At 39.1% G+C, this 18,374-nt stretch overlaps 1 protein-coding gene across 6 annotated transcripts in view; it reads right to left on the bottom strand.

Moving 5' to 3' along the window:
• Positions 1-18,374, bottom strand: part of ZFYVE26 (zinc finger FYVE-type containing 26) — a 52,534-nt gene that overhangs the window by 9,374 nt on the left and 24,786 nt on the right. For all 6 annotated transcript variants that reach the window (XM_055798474.1, XM_055798479.1, XM_055798502.1 and 3 more), the window contains 16 exons: positions 18,212-18,317; positions 16,693-17,432; positions 15,936-16,132; positions 14,917-15,021; positions 14,199-14,321; positions 13,281-13,457; positions 11,913-12,159; positions 10,695-10,793; positions 8,675-8,832; positions 7,576-7,745; positions 6,108-6,133; positions 4,004-4,125; positions 3,692-3,912; positions 2,935-3,082; positions 1,604-1,813; positions 537-752 (listed from right to left, as the gene is read on the bottom strand). In XM_055798474.1, the coding sequence (XP_055654449.1) occupies positions 537-752; positions 1,604-1,813; positions 2,935-3,082; positions 3,692-3,912; positions 4,004-4,125; positions 6,108-6,133; positions 7,576-7,745; positions 8,675-8,832; positions 10,695-10,793; positions 11,913-12,159; positions 13,281-13,457; positions 14,199-14,321; positions 14,917-15,021; positions 15,936-16,132; positions 16,693-17,432; positions 18,212-18,317 (3,065 nt within the window). The remainder of the gene's footprint in view (positions 1-536; positions 753-1,603; positions 1,814-2,934; positions 3,083-3,691; positions 3,913-4,003; positions 4,126-6,107; positions 6,134-7,575; positions 7,746-8,674; positions 8,833-10,694; positions 10,794-11,912; positions 12,160-13,280; positions 13,458-14,198; positions 14,322-14,916; positions 15,022-15,935; positions 16,133-16,692; positions 17,433-18,211; positions 18,318-18,374) is intronic.

The raw sequence follows: 18,374 nt of genomic DNA, 5'->3' as shown, positions 1-18,374 counted from the left end.
AGCAGAGCTGATAGGACAACTTAATTTTCTATTAATAAAGTTATTAATAAAGACTGACGATAATGGAATTTGGTGTATCAAGTTGTATGTTCTCAATAAGAATTATTTCAAATAATAACAAAAATAATCAGTACATCAAACAAGCACAGAAACTCAGAAAACAACCAACCCCCTGCTGCCCCCACCTATCAGCTTTCAGGTTGGTGAGATGTAATAGATTCACATCTCCTAAGAAGCACCCTTAACGAATTAGTGAAAACCCTGCTGGGGTAATTTCTCCTCTCTAGAAGCCACTGGTTCAGTACAATGGGGAAGGGAGATTAAACAAGATGTAAAGATCAAAAGTTATTTTTTCATGTCACTGAATTCTTGTCAGACACTGAACACTTTGTATAATGACATTTAGAACCTCAGAAAACTGTGCAGAAAAACACCGAAAATGCTGCATGATGCTCATTACCATCTCAGACTGGCCTTGAAGTTGTCTTAGCCACTTTTCAAATTTCAGTTTAGTTATAGCATATGAAATCACTCACCTTATTCAACAAGTGAAGCAGTGCTTCTCTCATACAGTCATGCCTCATGTAAAAGCTTATTATTGCCAGATTAGTGCCATAACTATGTAAATAGAACAAGCACTCCTGATAGTAGCTGTTGTGTTGAATCTTCCCCTCACACATCATCTCCAGAGACAGACTTCTCGTTCTCAGTGTTGCTTCAAGTTCCCTCAGCGTGGCAAAGTAATCATCATCCTGCCATTAACACAGAGAATCAATGACAGGTGATGTGCAAGAGGATAACTTTCTTTTCAGTTAGATCTTGCCACTCAGCCCTGAAGCATTGCTGTTATCGTTGGTTTTAAAATAGATATCACTTTAAAGGGGTGACAAGCTGGTAAGGCTTTTTTATAAACACTAGACTGGAACACTGCTATCAACAGAGGTGCTGAATGTTGCTGTAGATAGCATGGCTGTTTCCAAGGACAGACAGGAAGCTTATTTAAATACAATTCCACTGTCAACAGCTACTTCAATAACCTAGTTCAAACAGGCTTTTTTACTCTCCCAAAACATGTACTACTAAGAGGTCTTTCATCATTATGATTCTGCAGTTACTTAGTACTAAAAGTGGGTTTTTGTTACTAATCAGAACTTCCAGAGCTAATCGCAAACCATGTAACAGTGTTTTCTGACAAGGAAAGAAGAGTGGAGCAGTATTTGTAAATTCTCCTCGGAATTGTTCAAATTATCAGAGTTCCAGCAGAAAAATGGCATCACTGCAGCATCACAACATATTGTTGGGATTGAGTTTAGTTTCTTCAGACTGTAAGTAACATGTTAACAAGTACAGCTTCTTTCCCCTCTGCTAAGTATGCCTCAAGTTACTATAAAATCCTATGATCGGGTTCTCAGCCACCAACTCACCGTGATGAAATAGTTAATAAATTTCTCAACAATATTCAGTTTGCAATATGCAATAATGACAACAGAAGGAAAAAAAACCCTAACACCTGATATTGTAACATGCATTGCTGTATGTACTAACACATAATTACTTGGCTTTGCTACAGCTCCTCAGAGCAGACAGAACCAAAGACTCTTACCGCAATGAGTATGGGCTTCACTGTGGACTCCAGGTACTGTATCACATCCTGGACCAGCCTTGAACCATGGTTGAGCTGGTTTAGATCCATAGGTGGCTTTAAACATCGGTTAAACTTCTCTCTTGCTGAACTTAAGTTTCCAGCTTTAAGGCAAGCCATGCCCCAGGCATGCCATGCTCCACCTGGATCCAACCCAGATTTTGTAGAAACCTGAATTCAAAATTGTTTGTTAATACCGCCACACAGTCCCAGTACAGATAAGAGGAAAACTGGCTTATCACACAGTCTGTGATTCAGACCTTTCACTTCCTAGAGCACATTTCCCATTAAAAACAAAATAAAACACACACACCCTGGTGCTGATTATTTCCATATTACTCGAACAAAATACCAACTACCAAAACACCCACAATCTCCAAATGTGGAAGTATATTTTTATTGTACAAGTTTAAGCAACTATTTCAGTTCAGCAGTTTTAAAACTCAGGACATGTTCACATCTGCTTTAGAAAAGCAGATGACTTCTACAGAGCAGCACTCATCAGTTTTGTGGGTTTAAAAAAAAAAAAAAAAAAAAAAAAAAAAAAAAAAAAGAAGAGAAGATGCTTCTTCACAAACTACCAGGAAATTTTTTATTTCACATAACTTTGCTGATCAAATTAATTCCCAATTTTCTTTAGTAGACCAGCTGCCTTTAAACATGAACCATTTTTATTCAAATAGGTTATCTATTCCTGCTGTTTATTACCCCTTATAAATCCTAATCCTGTTTGTAGTATCATAATCCTGCTCTTAAACTGTAATACCATAAAGCAGAGGCTTACAAAATCCTGTAAGCAGGAGGAAGACAGAAGATGATAAACCATATCAGATGAGCTCTGACAGATTTCCCACCATTGCTGATTTCCAAGTAAACGCTTGGGAAAGTACCTTACTAATGTCTGCTGTTGCATTGCAAACAAATTAAATCAAACATACATGCTTCAGAAAAAGTCCTGCCACAAAGGATGCCTCAAGATGTTTTACTGGATGCAAGATTCCTCCATTTAATGACTTTCTTGCAGTTAGTCCGTTCCAATCTTAATTGTACTGGGAAACAAGGTCCCTACCATTCCCTTCAGCAACCTGCTCCACAGCAGGACTTTTCCTTCTCAGAATTTTTTTCCAGTGTTCAGAAAATTATTTCTTACTTGTTTAAAAACTTAATCTCAGTTTGTAAGTGTTTAAATATTTTCCATTTCACAAGTCACATCCATCTGAACTCAGGAGGGAGAAAAACAAAAAGTCACTACAGAAGCATTACTAACACTGACATCGCTCCATTGCCGTTACCTCTATAGCTAGCTGGTAGTACTCTGCTTCCAGAAGCCGATTTCTTAATCTTGTTACTGCTGCAGGGAGAAGAATCTGATCCAAAGATGGTATTGGACGGTAGGCAGCAGTAACCAAAATATTCAACACATCCACTTTGCTGATGTAACTAGAAGAAAACAAAGAGGTTAAATATACATACACTTTCACTATTATCACAGACTGAAACAACTTTATGTCCGACACAACTCTTAGAACAGTGGTTCCTAATCACCAGTACCCCAGGTTTCTCTATCCATCATACCATCGTATTCAGACTATTTTTTTTATTGGATTTTTTCCTATGTTCAGTGGAATGCTGGCAGATGCTGATTGCAGACACCAGCTGTATGCTCCCAAATCAAAGCAACACATCTGAAATTTAGTATACTACACCTGCCACCTCAAGCTCTGCAAGACAAAACTTGAGCTTATTCTCAGGAAGTGCAGGTTTTAAATCCTATATTGAAATACAGACTGAAAGCAGATACACAGTATCAGAAGTAAAACATTTACCCCATTCTTTGTGAGTTATTTCTCCCTACTCTGAGAATTTTCTTCGTAATAATTATGTAGTCACACTACTTGAAGTTCTACTATTTGAACTCTTACATTACTAATTTATCTTGTTTAAAATGTCCACAGTACAATCACAAAACAACCCTCTACTTTCCAGTAAAAAAGGGTAATAGTCTCAACAATACCTCAGTACATCCTAGTGAACGTAATGATACATCACCTATCACAGAGAGCTAGATCCTGGCTTCTTCCAGCTTTAACAAACATCATTTTGGCACTGAAGAGCAATTGTTTCATGATGTCCATAAGGAGACCAGCATCCACCTCAGGATTAGTGAGCCCTTGAGACAACTTGCAGCAGTGCTCTATCAGTTGGTGGCCGCACACTATACTGTCACTGTGCAGGCTAAGGATGGCAATACACAAGGAAGAGCTGGGAGCCTGATAATTTGAAGGAAGACAGACAAACATGGGTATCGAGGTAGTTTTCTCCAGGGAACAGCTTATACCGGACTCTTTCTCCAGACCTTACCTGTTCATAATAAAATTCACTGCGTACAATTTCATTCTCCTCTTCATTCAGGGAAAAAATCCATTCAAGTTCAGTTGCCTTGGGTATTCGCACCACTGTGGAATATTCATTATTAGAAGTTTCTGCAGCCAGAAAGAAAACACCAGGTAGAATCATCGTACAAGAAGCAACGAACCTGACAAAGGACACATAATGCAGAGTATTCCCATACTCCTGTAAAACAGTCACCTGTAATCCTCTCATTATGCCATTTCCTGCCAGCATCACATGTCCAGCACACAGATTACAAAAACACTTCCATTCCTCAGCAGGCTGCCAAATTGTACCTAAACTTACTGTTACCAATATCCTGTCACCAAAACCTGGCTCCAGCAATGTCTTCAAATGATTACTGAACTCTTACCCTACTGCACATCAAGCATAGCAACCTCCCCTCTCTTTAGCCTTGCCTCAGGCAAGTTATTAATGACTTCTGAGCAGGAGAGAAGTGGAAATATGAGACCTGTGGGTTATAGGTAAAAAGGGAAACTGAAGAATCAGTTGTAAAATAAAGGGTAAATTGACTTAACTGCTTCATTCTTCTTTTTAGAATTCAAGTTATTAGAACATAATAGTCCAGCAGCTTTAAGACAAAAGACTGTGAGAAGATGAGCTAACTCCTTACATTAAGTTCCCATATAAAACAATATTTTGAAATCAGTAATCTAGAATTGCTACAGATCAAGTACTGTCTGTCACCTGAGTGCAGCTGAAAATGCACAAGCCCTCTGATGCTCAAGTTTGTGATTGTGGTTCCTGGCAGAAGAACAATGGCCAATCTCACAATGCTACGAAATGGAGAATAATGCTAATTTGCTACTCTTTTCCCTCAAAATTTACTGTTCTAGATTTCAGAGGAGGACTCTTTAAGTATTGAGTAACTCTATGTAGGCTGAGTTAAAAAAAACAAACCACAACAAAACCCCTCTCCAATTTCAATTTAGAAACGGAAACTGGAATAATTATCATAAACCAGGCTTAAAGATATTTGATAAGCCTTCTTCACAGTCTCATCAGATAAGTTAGAAAAGCAGAATAAACCAACTTCCTTTTTAAATCTAAGGACCATCATACTGTTCTTACTCACTCCTGCTGATTGAATCACATGGGCCCAGTGATGTGCAGCAATGCTGCAGCCAAAGAGGAAGATGTAACTAGAAGTAGCAGCTCAGAAACCGCATTTCAGCTATTTCAGTCTTGTAACAAAGGTAGCAGTCATACTAGCCCATCATACTTTAAAAGGGACAAGTAAGGAAAAATATTCTCTTTTTTTTTGTAGCACAAATGCAGGTTTTGCACCATGTTCCACATTACTGCTGTAAGCACTTAAAATAAGTATGTTTTGGTCTGCCAGAATTTCACATCGCGGTAGGGAAAATTTTGCAGAATCACCTCAAACACAAGACTAAGAAACAAACAGTAAAAACTGTCTGAGGAAAAATTACAGTGAAAAAGAAATGTCAACTAAATTTTTTTGTTACTATTCTACTATTCCTGAAATATTATGGTATTAAATGTGGAAACTGAGGCACCAAAATTACTAGTCCATATTCACAGAACCATCAAAGGAGACGGAACTCAGGACACAACCAGACAGATGACAGGGGCAACATTCTGCGCTACCCCCAGCCCGCACAGGGTATCAAACACGACAGCACACTGCAGTGGTATTCAGAGTTGCACTATCTTGGTTTGTAAAAAGAGGATCACTCAGCACAGCTCTGTGGTGGGCTAATGTATTGCTACTCATACTACAGCTTCTCACTGACTGTTTCTAGTATGCAAAGTGTATTCTTCGACTGTTGTTTTCCAGTTCCTTCTTTTAATTCCCATCCAGTGTGTTCAATATTGGCTCAGACATCTTTGCTAAATCACAATTTCCATTCACAGAAGTTTGGAATACTCAATTTCAGCCTGCAGGCATGAAAACTGTCAGTGATGTTTTGTTACTGAAGTTTTGATCACCCTTCAGCTGCAACTACATGGTGTCAGTTTCCTATCTCTAACTCTACTCCTAATCAGGCACTTTAAAAAACCTGAAGATTAACATTACTCCAATCCTTACCTTCCATTTGGTTCTGATCTTTTCTGCTGTAAAAAAATGACAGAAAGAAACATCAGGCATACTCCAGCACACTAGGGAAAACACAGTTTTAAAGAACAGATCAATATGGCTAGCCTTTTCAGAACACTGTCTTGTAAAAATCTAACAACTCTCCCTCCCTGCTCTCTCTCCGACTCATTGCCCTGCCCCTACCCCCTGCTGCCTGGAAATCTAACATCCTGCTTCTGAATTGTACTTCAACTACACTAAGTAATTAGTTCTTATAACCTTCTGTAGGAATAGTACTGTTGCACACATCATAAAAAACCAGACACTGAGAACAAGAACTGCTCAGTATCAGAATATGTCAGAGCTAAAATGAACTTCTTGTCATCCAGGTCTCTGCCCTTAAGATTTAGTTGGTTTTGATACAGAAATAGGGCACATATTAAAAAAAACAACAGATACTTAAGCAATTAAAACCTGACAGGTGGCATTCACACTCACTGCTAAGCTCTGCTGACCTAATCTGGCAGCATAAGCAACCATTCTGACACAAACTGATTTAGCTAGAGATAGATGGTTGTTTTTTCAGATCTGCACAGTAGTCCTCTTTTCCTAGGAGGCTTGCTGGTACTACCACAGCAGATACTATTGACTGCAGGCTTGCTAGGAAAACAGGAAATACAGCTGGAAGTACAGGTGAAGAGTTAAGTCTTACTCTCAGTGACCCTGTCAAGCCTGCCGATAGCAGAATCAGCAGGCTTGACAGGGTAATGGACAGTAAAACTCACTCTTTTCAGCTGCACTTTTCACCAGCTGGTCTAACACACAACAAATTTCAGTCCATTTCTCAGCGTAAAGCGGCCACATCATTAAAATCTGTGATCACAGCTGTCCCTTTTATTAAGGGCAGTTTCAAAGCCTGTCTAATCATGAACTTGCTTTTGAATCCCCAAGGGTTCAAAGAGTCATAATCAAGGGATTATGGAATAACATACGAAATAACACTAACACACTGATACGTCCAGCAGAGCTAGTCAACTTGTGATGTTAATCCAGGAGCCAAGTAAACAGCAGGAAACTTTGTCATACTGTAGTAGTTTGTGCTGAACATGTTTTGCATCAAAGCATTCAATCCTTAGGTTAATGATCAACTGACGCTTAAAAATTAAATACTTTGCTGCCTGGCTCTCCAGGTTTTTTTAATATGAAAAGTAAACTGAGGCATAAGGAACATCCCCACACCCATTAAACCTGAAAATCCCAACAGCTGGAGGCCAAAAAGCTGATGTTATTATATTATCAGGATAAACCTTTATTTCTTATTTGTCTCTCATTCCATTCATGTGGAAGGTGTCCTGTCCACGGCAGCAGGGGTGGAACTAGATGATCTTTAAGGTCACTTCCAACCCAAACCATTCTAAGATGTTTCTGTGTTGTCTGCTGTGTATATGAAATTGAGGAGAACTAGAATGGAAGGACTTACATGCTTGTGTCTTGTACCAAGCCAGGCAGATGGTCTCTGTTGTAGTAGCTATAGCACTGATCACATACACGAGACAGATTTTCTCTGCAAGCTTCTACTGCCATTTTCTTCGTGGAGCAAGAGCTGCACACCAGCCTGCCACAACGTCTGCAGTGATGGCGCCTGTTAAACTAAGCAAGAGAGTCACAGATGAGCAACAGAAAGAATTTACAGAAATTCCCTCCTATACCTGCTTCCACTCATGAGTAAAGTTACTCCATTTGAAGACAAAAACCACCATGCACAGTAAGGCTTTTCAAAACTATACAATGATTGATTCTCACTGTTGCAATTCCTTTCTGGAGAGGGCATGGCAAAGAAATAAAAAAAAAACAACCCAAAAACCTAGAGGCAGGTATTTAAAACATTTGTTGCAGTCTTGGGCTTTCCACTGTTTAAATTGTCCCAATTTTGATCACAGCACTAATTAGATCAACTCTTGGAAGAGTTAGAAGCTGTAGACTGTCTTTCTGAGACCATCTTAGTAATTTCCAAACTCAAAAGCAACAGATACTTTGAGTGAACAGTACTGTTTCTAAGCAATAGTAGAGGCTGCCAGCACACCCGCAAAACCCGATTTAAAACTATTGCAAAACAGCAAAATTAATCTTCTCCCTTAGAGCCCCAACGCAGTTGCTCAAGTACTCTGTGAAACAACAGGTTTCAGAAAAGCATAACTAACAGCAAAGAATCATTTTCTATAGTGGTAATTGAATTATATAATGCTCATGTTATTTCTTGCCAGCACAGTCAACTAGACAGCCTTTTGAAATATTAATACTGCTGCTATTACACAATTTTGAGATCTCATAGTTGTCTTCTCTCTGATCTATGCTCTATTTACAGGGCTCTGCAAGGAACTAACTGTTCCCAGTCTCTTCAGCTACACTAAACAGAAACCAGTGGTTAAATATCAAAGGACTGGCAATCTTGCCAGGCCTACACTGATGCAGGCAAACTTGCTGAAGTAGCTAGTATCTCATAGGAAACAGACAGTGAGCAAGTGTTCATATTAAGGTCACAGTTCTAGGAATATCCTTACTTCATCTTTGCTCCTTACCATAGTAAAGCGTTCAGTTTTGCAAACCATACATATCGTTTCAGTGTCATCAGGTATCCATTGCTGCTTTGGTGGCGGCTTCTCAGGAGGCACAAATTCTTGAGTAAACAAATTCTGCTGCAAGCTTCTGTCTCTGGGACTTGCAGATATGGTGAGACCTTAAAGAAAGCCAGGCCAAGAAAAACATGGAATGGGATTTAAGCTGTTTAATGGAGTCTTAAATACCAGAAAACTCTATAGAGGCTCTAAGATCTTTCTGACTCACAAGACTACTACTATTATCTTACACAATGTTATTCTGCCACACCTGGTTGAAAGGAATATATATGTTTTAAGCTAAAATTTTAAGACTGTAAACTTATAGCGCTTCAGTACTAATAAGCAGGAGTACATACTTATTAATAGACCTTTACCATAACAATTAGAGAACTATAAGACAACCTGTCAACATCTGTTCTTGTATCACAAGCAGAGACTTAAGAGGAGGAAGAAAAAAAATTACCTTGGTATACGGATACCAAAAAGCGATATAGCATAAAATGTTATCTTAAGGATACAGAGTGTTGACATTCCTAAATACTGAGACTTTTCTTTGTTATCTCAGGAGATGTGTGGTATGGCTAGCAACAGCTTATTCCTCCCTGTTCTGGTCCCCTTTACAGTCTACTGTGGGGAAATCTGTTCAAAAAGGCAGGACTTTTAAGTCTTTGCCCTTGCCAATGAAATACTCCTCAAATCACGTTTACAGTATTAAACAGGCTTTCAGTTTATATAATGTGAGCCAGTTACACTACAAGCTAATTAAAAAGTTCAACATGTCATCACAAGCCTGCAAGCCACTTTCTGTGTACGTGAATACTAAGCTAGAAAAAGAAAGAAATCTCCATTCCAATAAAGCTAACTCATGTTCACCTAAGTAGATACTGGATTGCAAAGGAACATTAGAGGACAATGCATTCAAGTTTTGTAACACACAGATTAAGCTGACCATTATGAGCAAAACCTGAAGAGCTACACAGCCCAGTCCAAGATGCTGCCAAGAGGCAGAGCAAAACCAGTCTTCAGTTCAGGACACAGAACGAGAGAACACTTCAGACACCCTAACCTGTACATCAGGGTATCACTGTGCAGCTCTAGTTCAGGCCCACCACTTGCTGAGAATCTTCAGCCTTGGAGGTCTGAGGATATCCTTTGCTAGTTGTTCCCTGAGAGAACAGACTGTGTGCGTTTCTCACAGTATCTGTCCTCTGAAGAGTGTATCTCTTGCCTTAGATGCCGAACGAAACCTATAGAAGGATTTGTGGCTCTTTTTAAGCCACAATGCTCTTCAGTTGTTTTGGCGTAAATTATCTCGTTCCTATTTATTTGTGGTTTAGGACTGTGAGTAGAGTCTCTCAGACAATACAACATATGCTATTTCCCTCAGGTCACAAGAGGGATCCTAGAAAAAAAATAAATTAAAGGACCAAAAGAATAATGAAAAAAATACAATATGAATGAGATTTCTACTGTAAAAAACAAAGTTAAGATCCAGAAGAAAATGACTAAGCAAGGAACAGGAAGACAGGGAGAAGCACCACAATGATGGGCTTCAGACAAGCTCTGCCTATATACCCAGAGTACAGAAGTCAAGACACAGAAAGACTAATGTGCAGCACCATCAATCCACTAGCAATCTAGTCGTGGCAAAATAGTAATTATTTTTTTGTCCCGCAGATTTAGTCCCGTTTCCTGTGTTCTGTTCAGGCTTACAGTTTTCTGTAGGGTCTGGAATGGAAAGATTTTGTGCTGATTTTTTCAGACATTTTGTGGATAACTAACAAAAATGAAAACAAAGCCACACACTTCTGTTCCCCTTTAAGATTTCTTTTAATTGGGCACAAAGCACCCAACTGTAGAGACCTACTAATTTGCATTAAATGCAACCCAAGTTACTATTAAGCAGTGGGACACACATACACAGGGGATAAAACAAATAAGAACAGGCTGAAAGAAAACAGCATCAAGGTCTTAGCTTTACCAGTAAAGCTGACAGGAGATAGTTCTGATGATCCTGATTTAGACATTGCTTCACACTCCAATACCTGACTGAGACTTTCTTGGATACGTATTAGAGAATCTAGGATGAAGGGAAGAAGAAAAATAAAAATCAGGGAACGATATTGGCCATACATCTACCTGTTTTTACAAAGATTTGAGGAATGCATTCACAGGAGTACCTAAGAATGTCAGCACAAAACAGGACTAGCTATGTAATTATAAATTACTATGTTTTCATGAAAATTAGCCCACAACAATTAATGCAAAACTATATAAAATTCAGTTACCTAAAACATAGAGAAAGGAATCTTCACCAAAGCAATGGACTACTGATAGGCACAGGAATAATACAGCAAAGAGTAAGTATCAGATGTGAAAACAATTAGTTGACACAAGGTGCTCATGGCAAATATTAAATGCTTCACATGACAGTGGAAGGAACATACTTGCAAAAGTTATAGGTCATCTGCCAGGAGAATATAGGCAAGTCTGACGCTTTTATATTAGCAAGAACCATATCTTTAAATCACGAAGTCAGTCAACATTTTGAAACTAGCACAAAGGAAGTTGGTACCATGTATGTAGTTATAAATAGATACAGATAGGTAGACACACCATGTGCTTTGAAACAAAAGCACTGGACTTGATCTGCAGCACCCTCTACTGTTCCAGTTCTAAAACCCTGAAAGGAGAGAGCCAAATGCAGGAGAAGCAAAGACAACATGGATGAGAATGGATTGGCGAATCAGAAAGGGGAACTGTGCTGAGAATGTTAAATAGAACTACAAGTTTAAGGCTTTTATGTGAAAAAAAGGAACCAGACTCTAGTAGGAGGAAAGACTATGAAAGATCAAATCCCCATTCTATCTGGGGGAAGATGCAGTTGGCTTCAGGTTTTAGAACTGCTTAAGTCATCAGTGACTTTGCATTAAGCAGGAATGAAATAAAATTGATCAGTATCATATAAGAAAAGAGATCCCAAAAAGGATCAACAAAGGAAAGTCCAAGAAACTTTTGAAGGTGTTGGTCCTGAGAACATTTATTTACAAGAAAGGCAAAGACTTTAAGAATATGTTCTGGGCTAGCAGGAGACTGAGGCATACATCTACAAACATTGTGGCACAACTGGCAAAATTATTCTGGGGTGAAACTGGCACTTTTTTTCCAAGTGAAAACCAGCATTCTCATGGACAGTCACCTGATCTCTTTTCTTTTAATGCAAAAGGGAAGTTGAGAGCTTTTTCTGCATACTTGGAGAGCAAATTGTCAATGTCTTCTACAGTAAAACCAATTTCCTGGCCAGCTAAGAGTTGGTGCAGCATCTGCACAGCAACAGCTACCCAATCCACCTTCATATTCATGAGGAGCTGTTCCAGCATGAGCAGTGGCCTGGAGGACAGGTGGAAGTAGTTAACACGGGAGAGCTCAGGCAGAGTTAGAAGCACCTGAGACACAGGAAAAAAAGCATGTTAAAATTAGATACTTTTAAATCTGTTTCTGTGAGATTAAAGACAAAAAACTGGCACAGTAGCTTATGCAGAGAATGGAATAACTATATATGGAGGCCAAAAACTGGAGATGGGACTTCTGAAACCTACTCCTATTTTCATTACTGAATTACTGACTAGATTTACAGAAATTACTTAGCTTCCGCTTTCCCATTCTGTAAAACATTTCCTCATTTAAGAGGCAGTTAAGAGTTGAAAGGATATTGTGACCCTGTGACAAGTATGTTGTAGCAGGGTAGAGCACATTCTCTCATTGAAGTAAGCTTGTAAAAATAGTATTAGCTCAATCCTTATCCTTCCATCATTTGAAGAAGTATCAAGAGGAGAAAACATGAGCAATTCTCCTAAAGGTGGACAGTTCATATGGACATTTCCCAAATTAAATCATGTCTTCAAAAGGAAGAAGGAAGGAAACAGGAAGCCCAGCAAAACACTGCTGTGGCACACACTAGAGCAAGCTGCTATTTGTATTCCTACAACAAAATGGACATTACCAAAAGCACTGCCTTTTGTTTACTTATTATGAATTCTACTGGTTCATGCACCTGTTCTCAGGCTGAGCACAGAACCTGTATGACTTCTGCAAAGGCAACAGCCATCAAAAAAAAAAAATCGTGTTACCTATCTTTAGAAGGCACTTGAGAGAAACATGCCATGTATGTGTCACCACCATACAGATGGGCATATGTAGGACACCTGGTGTTACTGACATGGAGAATAAATTAAGGATGCTTTCTTTTTCACTTGGTACAAACACAGCAACAATCCTGACAAACACCACCCTCTTTTAGCCTGTGCATTTCTCCACTCCCCAACAGCTCAAAAACAAGACTGCTGTGTTCATACTAGGAGCTACAACCACCTCATAATATAGGAACTGCAAAGCTGTGGAAGGGAAGAAGTTTTAAACCATCTCTAACTTCCCTTTGGATCTTGAGACTCCGAATCTTAGACCTGATATGGTGAGGATGCTCTGGTAAAGTCTACAGACTTCATGTATTATAAATTTATATAATTATGTATTGCCCTTAATCCCACAATGCAGGGGATTTACTCACTTTTGATCCCAAATAGAGTGCCTGGATTTCATTACGGCGTGCAGTTGTCAGATTCGCATAGAAGTGAGCTGTGAGGTAATCAGCCAAGAAGTGAGAGGCTGCCAAGTTTGGATGCTGGTCAAGGGACTGCTCACTGATGGCAAGGCAAATACCAGGGTCTTCAATTCTTTGCAGAAGCTACAAAACCAAACAAAATACAGTGAAATGCTACTACATTCCTGGAAAGTAGCCTTTATAATGTACAGTCCATAACAGGTTATTGCTCTACAATGGTCCAGCAAGCAAATTAACTTGCACAGGTGTCATACATACATAAGGATGATTTAGGTAATCCATTTATAGACTACTCATGGTCCATTTGCTCAATTTACTAATCAAAATATTTTTAAAATTAGATCAAGCAGGAGGTTCAGCAAGGAATGGGACAGAAGGTCTAGTGATAAGAAATCTTCACTTTGTTTCCAGAATATTTTTAAAGCTACATAGTCTGAGCAAGCCTGCACTTTACTTTATGCTCCCTGTTATGAGCAACAGCTCCATAGTTATTAAAATCAGAAGATGGCACACTTCATCAGTTTGAGCACTGAAGCACAACTGACCAATTCCTGTTGCTAGTTTCACTTCTGGTTCTTTTCCTTATGCAGCACAGAAATGCTTTGTTGTGATTTTTCAAAAAGGGGCCTTGTATTTCCATGTAAGTGACATTTATGCTATTAGGTCCAACAACTAGATTGCCAAGCTGGATTTTCACTTAAACAGAACATGGGTGAGCCAGGATCCTGAAAGCATATCTAAGCAAACAGCATCTCAAGGGAGAGGAACCAAAAAGGCCATGGAAACACACAAAAAGGAGTCAAAGAAAACAGGTGTCAACTTATTTGATCTATGGATGTATGGCTGAAAGAGTCTTGCTACTACCTGCAATGCTTTGTTTGTGTCTCCCATCTCCAACAAGTGGAGAAGGTGCTCACGGTGAAGGTTGATCAAGTCTTCTCTTGGGACAGGATACAAGTGCCCCCATTCCTCACACAAGACGTAATCCTAAAGATATTTTTTTTAATTAAAAAAAAAATAATGAAAGGACAAACTCTACCCTGATACAGCTGTTTCTCCCAAAGTTCTCATCACCTTCAAGAAATTCTGTAGCTTAGATTCCTCTCCCACATGCAAAAAAGTAATTAAATTGATAAGGGGAAGAGGATGATAATTCATACTGTCAAAGTCCACCTGCATTCAGAATACCTTCTCATCTCACAGTAAGCAGATTAGCTTTTTGAAGAGACGTTTTAAAATCAGCCAGATCTATTAGTACTTATATAAACACTAGTAATTATATAAGTATTAGTACTTATATAATAATGCCTGTAGTATGCCAAAAGCCATGCTATTGAAGTCTTCAAAATTCTAAGATAAAAGAACAAGTTGTATCTCAAATTAGAAGTTATAGCTTACACTTAAGGATTATTAACTAAATGTAAATATTAACATTAAACACAGATCTATACTTGTTTCTGTAGCACAGAACTGAGTAAAGGAATTCCTTCACCCAAGCTAATCTCTATTGATTGGCATTTTAAGATGCTATTCAAAGTTTAATGCATTCTATTTCAACAAAATTCACATGACTATGCCTAACCTTTGCTTTCAGAATGATATTCATGATGGTCTGGGGGTCATCAGTGCATGCTTTTTTCAGATCTTGCCAGTCATTCCACAATGGTTCACTTTGCAAATTCAGAATCTGAAAGAGTTAATATTAGGGTAGCACAGATTTTAAAATCTTTTATCTACAACAATCAATACATCTAAGTAAATAGCTGAGCTGATCACATCAAGAGCTGCTTCATACAAAAAAAAAAAAAAAAAAAAAAAAGTCAAGCAGACAACCCACATTTATCGCTAGCCCTTTTCTGGGACAAAGTGATGCGCCTGCAGTACAAAAAAAAGACTACACAATTTTCCCAGAGGTATGAGTCTACAAAGCATGTTCATAAGGGAAGGTTTTTAAAAGACTAAATGGCAATAATTATGGATTAAAAAGCACATGTATACTGCAGACATTGCTGGCACTAACAGAGAGAAAACAGCTGTCAGTTAGCAGAACCACTAGCAGACAGAGCTCAGCAGGGATTTATGATTCCATCTTTTGCTCTGTTTGGCTTTTCAGTTTGTGCTGAACTCTAGGCCAGCTAGTCTGACTCAGCTTGGGTATCTGCACTACCCTGCAGTTAGAAGAACTGACTGCAATACAAGCACACTTATTGGACTGCTAGTCTTGCATACCATGCCTAGGTATACCTGCACCTGTCAAGCTTATGAAGTGATGAATTGCCAAGAAAAGCTTCCAGCGGATCTAGCAATTGTATAGAATGGAAAAACAAATACTTTGCAAAAAAAGCAACCTCACAAATATTTTTGTCTAGTCATGTTTGCAGACCTGAATGCTAACAGGAGAGTGGGAAAGTCATGAAGGATGGAAGCAGAGTGTTAATTGGAAACTATAGCACTGAAAACACATGAACTGTTTTGGATGAAAGACTTGAAAAGCTATTATGACCAAAAAAGAACCAAGGGCTAAAACTTTCTCAAAGGCAAGCATATTTGCTCCCTGCTGCCTATTTCACCTCACTGGTTACCTGAAGAATGACTTTGTACCTTTTGATAAACTTGAAGTTCTTTCTTCCTGCTCTGCAGACTGGCTTTTAGTTCATCAGTTATGCCCAAATCAGAAACGCAATAAGCTAGGATTTCCAAACAGGCATCAAGGGGCCATTTGTCCAGACCGCGCAGGGCCAGCCTACTTCTCAATGTTGCATTTTTTACTGGAAACAAGTATTGCCAACCATGCTTATCTGTGGAGGAAACAAACCACTAGTTTGAAACCCAGTTTCTATCGTTTGGAAAATTATAGAATCCTCACTGGATTGCACCACCAAAAGAAACAGTACAGTGCTGAAAAATCTACACAAGGCTTAACCCAAGCATCAGATTCTCATGAAGTAACCAAAGTTAGCATGGGATACTAGCATGGGATACTTATCTTTACAGTCTCTAAAAGACACCTCCTTTCACATGATACATCATCCATATATGACAATGATACTGCTGTAGGAGATGTTCCATTAACAGTACTATGATTAATGTCTCCTGATGTATTCAGCTCTTCACATAAAAATAACACCACAGAAGCACTCCAGTTGCCTTGTACTAAGTTGGTCAGGATTTGCTCATTTACAAAATGGAAACTATACCGTCAGAGAAAAATTTAGGAGGGAGGGAGGGATCTGTTTCCATCTTTGGATTTGCCCAAGGGCCACTATTTTAGTTTCCACATCCTGATCTAGGCTGTATTCTCCATAAAATAAAGAAAAAAAAATACGAAAGGCAAAAAGCCTGACTTAATCCTTCTTACCTTCAGCAGTTGCACAGCTCAGCAGAGCATCCTTCACATTGACCAGCTCCTCCACATCCTGACTGTACAGATCCAAGACCTTCAGAGCTCTGTCCCAATCCTTTGCAGCAAGAGCTTGCTCAAAAACTCCCATTAATACCTTAACAGCTGTGGTGGAATGCAGTCCTAGGAGAACCAGAGATATGTAGGCCTTGCCAGCAAAGATTGTAGCCAAACTGCTACCTTCCTCTTGCTGATTCTGAAGTGGCTCAAACATAGCAAGAAGAAATCGTTCCAATATTGGGAACTCCTTCAACAATGCCTCACACTCCCTAGAAATCTGTTCCAAACCTAAGGGCACCTCCCGTCTGCCCCGAAATTCTATCCAAGATAAACTCGATTTGGGATTTTTCTGTATATTAGATGCACTTAGACATGCCACTGCAGCTGTTAGCTTTGACTGAGACTTTAGGAAGTCCAGGGAGGAGGCAGTGAGTGTGTGCTGGCTCAAGTCATTCACAGAGGATGGGGCCTGAGTGGAGATATCCTCAGAGGTCACTGCAGAATTGTGAACAGGTATTTCAACATCTGGCAGGCAATGGTAGGCACACTGGTACGCTAAGCTGCTGATATTTGTCAGAAGATACTTTGCCTGGCTGCTTTGCCTTGCACTGCACAAAGACAGTGGTTCACAGCAACAGTTAACAATAACTTGCTGCACATTCAAGTTCAACCCTTCTTTAGCCAAGAGAGAAGAAAGCCTGCAGGATTAAAAACAGAACCAGCTTAGCCAGCACATATAAAAGGTACTTTACAATTACATATTTTAATAAATCTTCCAAGTAGTTTGTGAACACAAGCTCCCTAATATTCTTCACATGTACATACAGGGGAAGAGTACACAACCTATGTTTACTCAGTATGAAAAAAAAAAAAACTTATATAGCATGACATCAGTAACTCAGAGCTTATGCTGCCACTCCTTTAAAGAAAAGGAACTTAGTCCTCAAACGCTGACCTTTACCTAAATGTGACACACTAAAACAGTTCACCATTAGTGCTCATCTTTTTAAGAGCTATTTCATCAAATCAGACACTTTCCATGCCAGCCTAATTTAGTAATCTGTGAAGGAAGGACCTTAGATTACCCAGTTTTCTTACTCACCAGGGCAAGAGCCATGCCTAGCTGTATTCTTAAGAAGCCCTACTGATCTATTTTATTACATTGCTAAGCTTAAAGTCCACTGCTCTGAAGTGTCATACGTTCCATTAAAAAAATCCACATAAACGTTCTCTCTCTTCACAACAGACAGTAATTGTTTAAAATACAGAATTCACCATTTTCCCTAGTAAAAATGTCTGGTTGGGAGAAAAGCCCCTGACTAAGCGCCTCCTTGCACACCAATTCTTACAGCTGGTGGGACACAGCAGGCTGTACTACTTGTGCTTATGAGCCAGAGAAGAATTTAATCCTAGCTGAGGCCCAAAGTCACCAATGCCAAAATAACCTAGAGAAGTATATAATCTGAAAAGCACCAACCTGTCAGGATGAACCTGTCTCTCAAACACAAGCTGGGAGAGCAGCTGAGATGGGCTCTGCTGTAGCAGTATGAAAGGGTTCCCCACTTTCACTTCTGCAGATATATCTTTAAAAAAAATAAAACATTTATTAGAATACAAACACATTAGCTGAATACCAATCA

The sequence above is a fragment of the Falco peregrinus genome, chromosome 1, assembly GCF_023634155.1.
Source record: "Falco peregrinus isolate bFalPer1 chromosome 1, bFalPer1.pri, whole genome shotgun sequence".
Lineage (NCBI taxonomy): Eukaryota > Metazoa > Chordata > Aves > Falconiformes > Falconidae > Falco > Falco peregrinus.
This window is presented reverse-complemented; position numbering and strand designations above follow the sequence as displayed.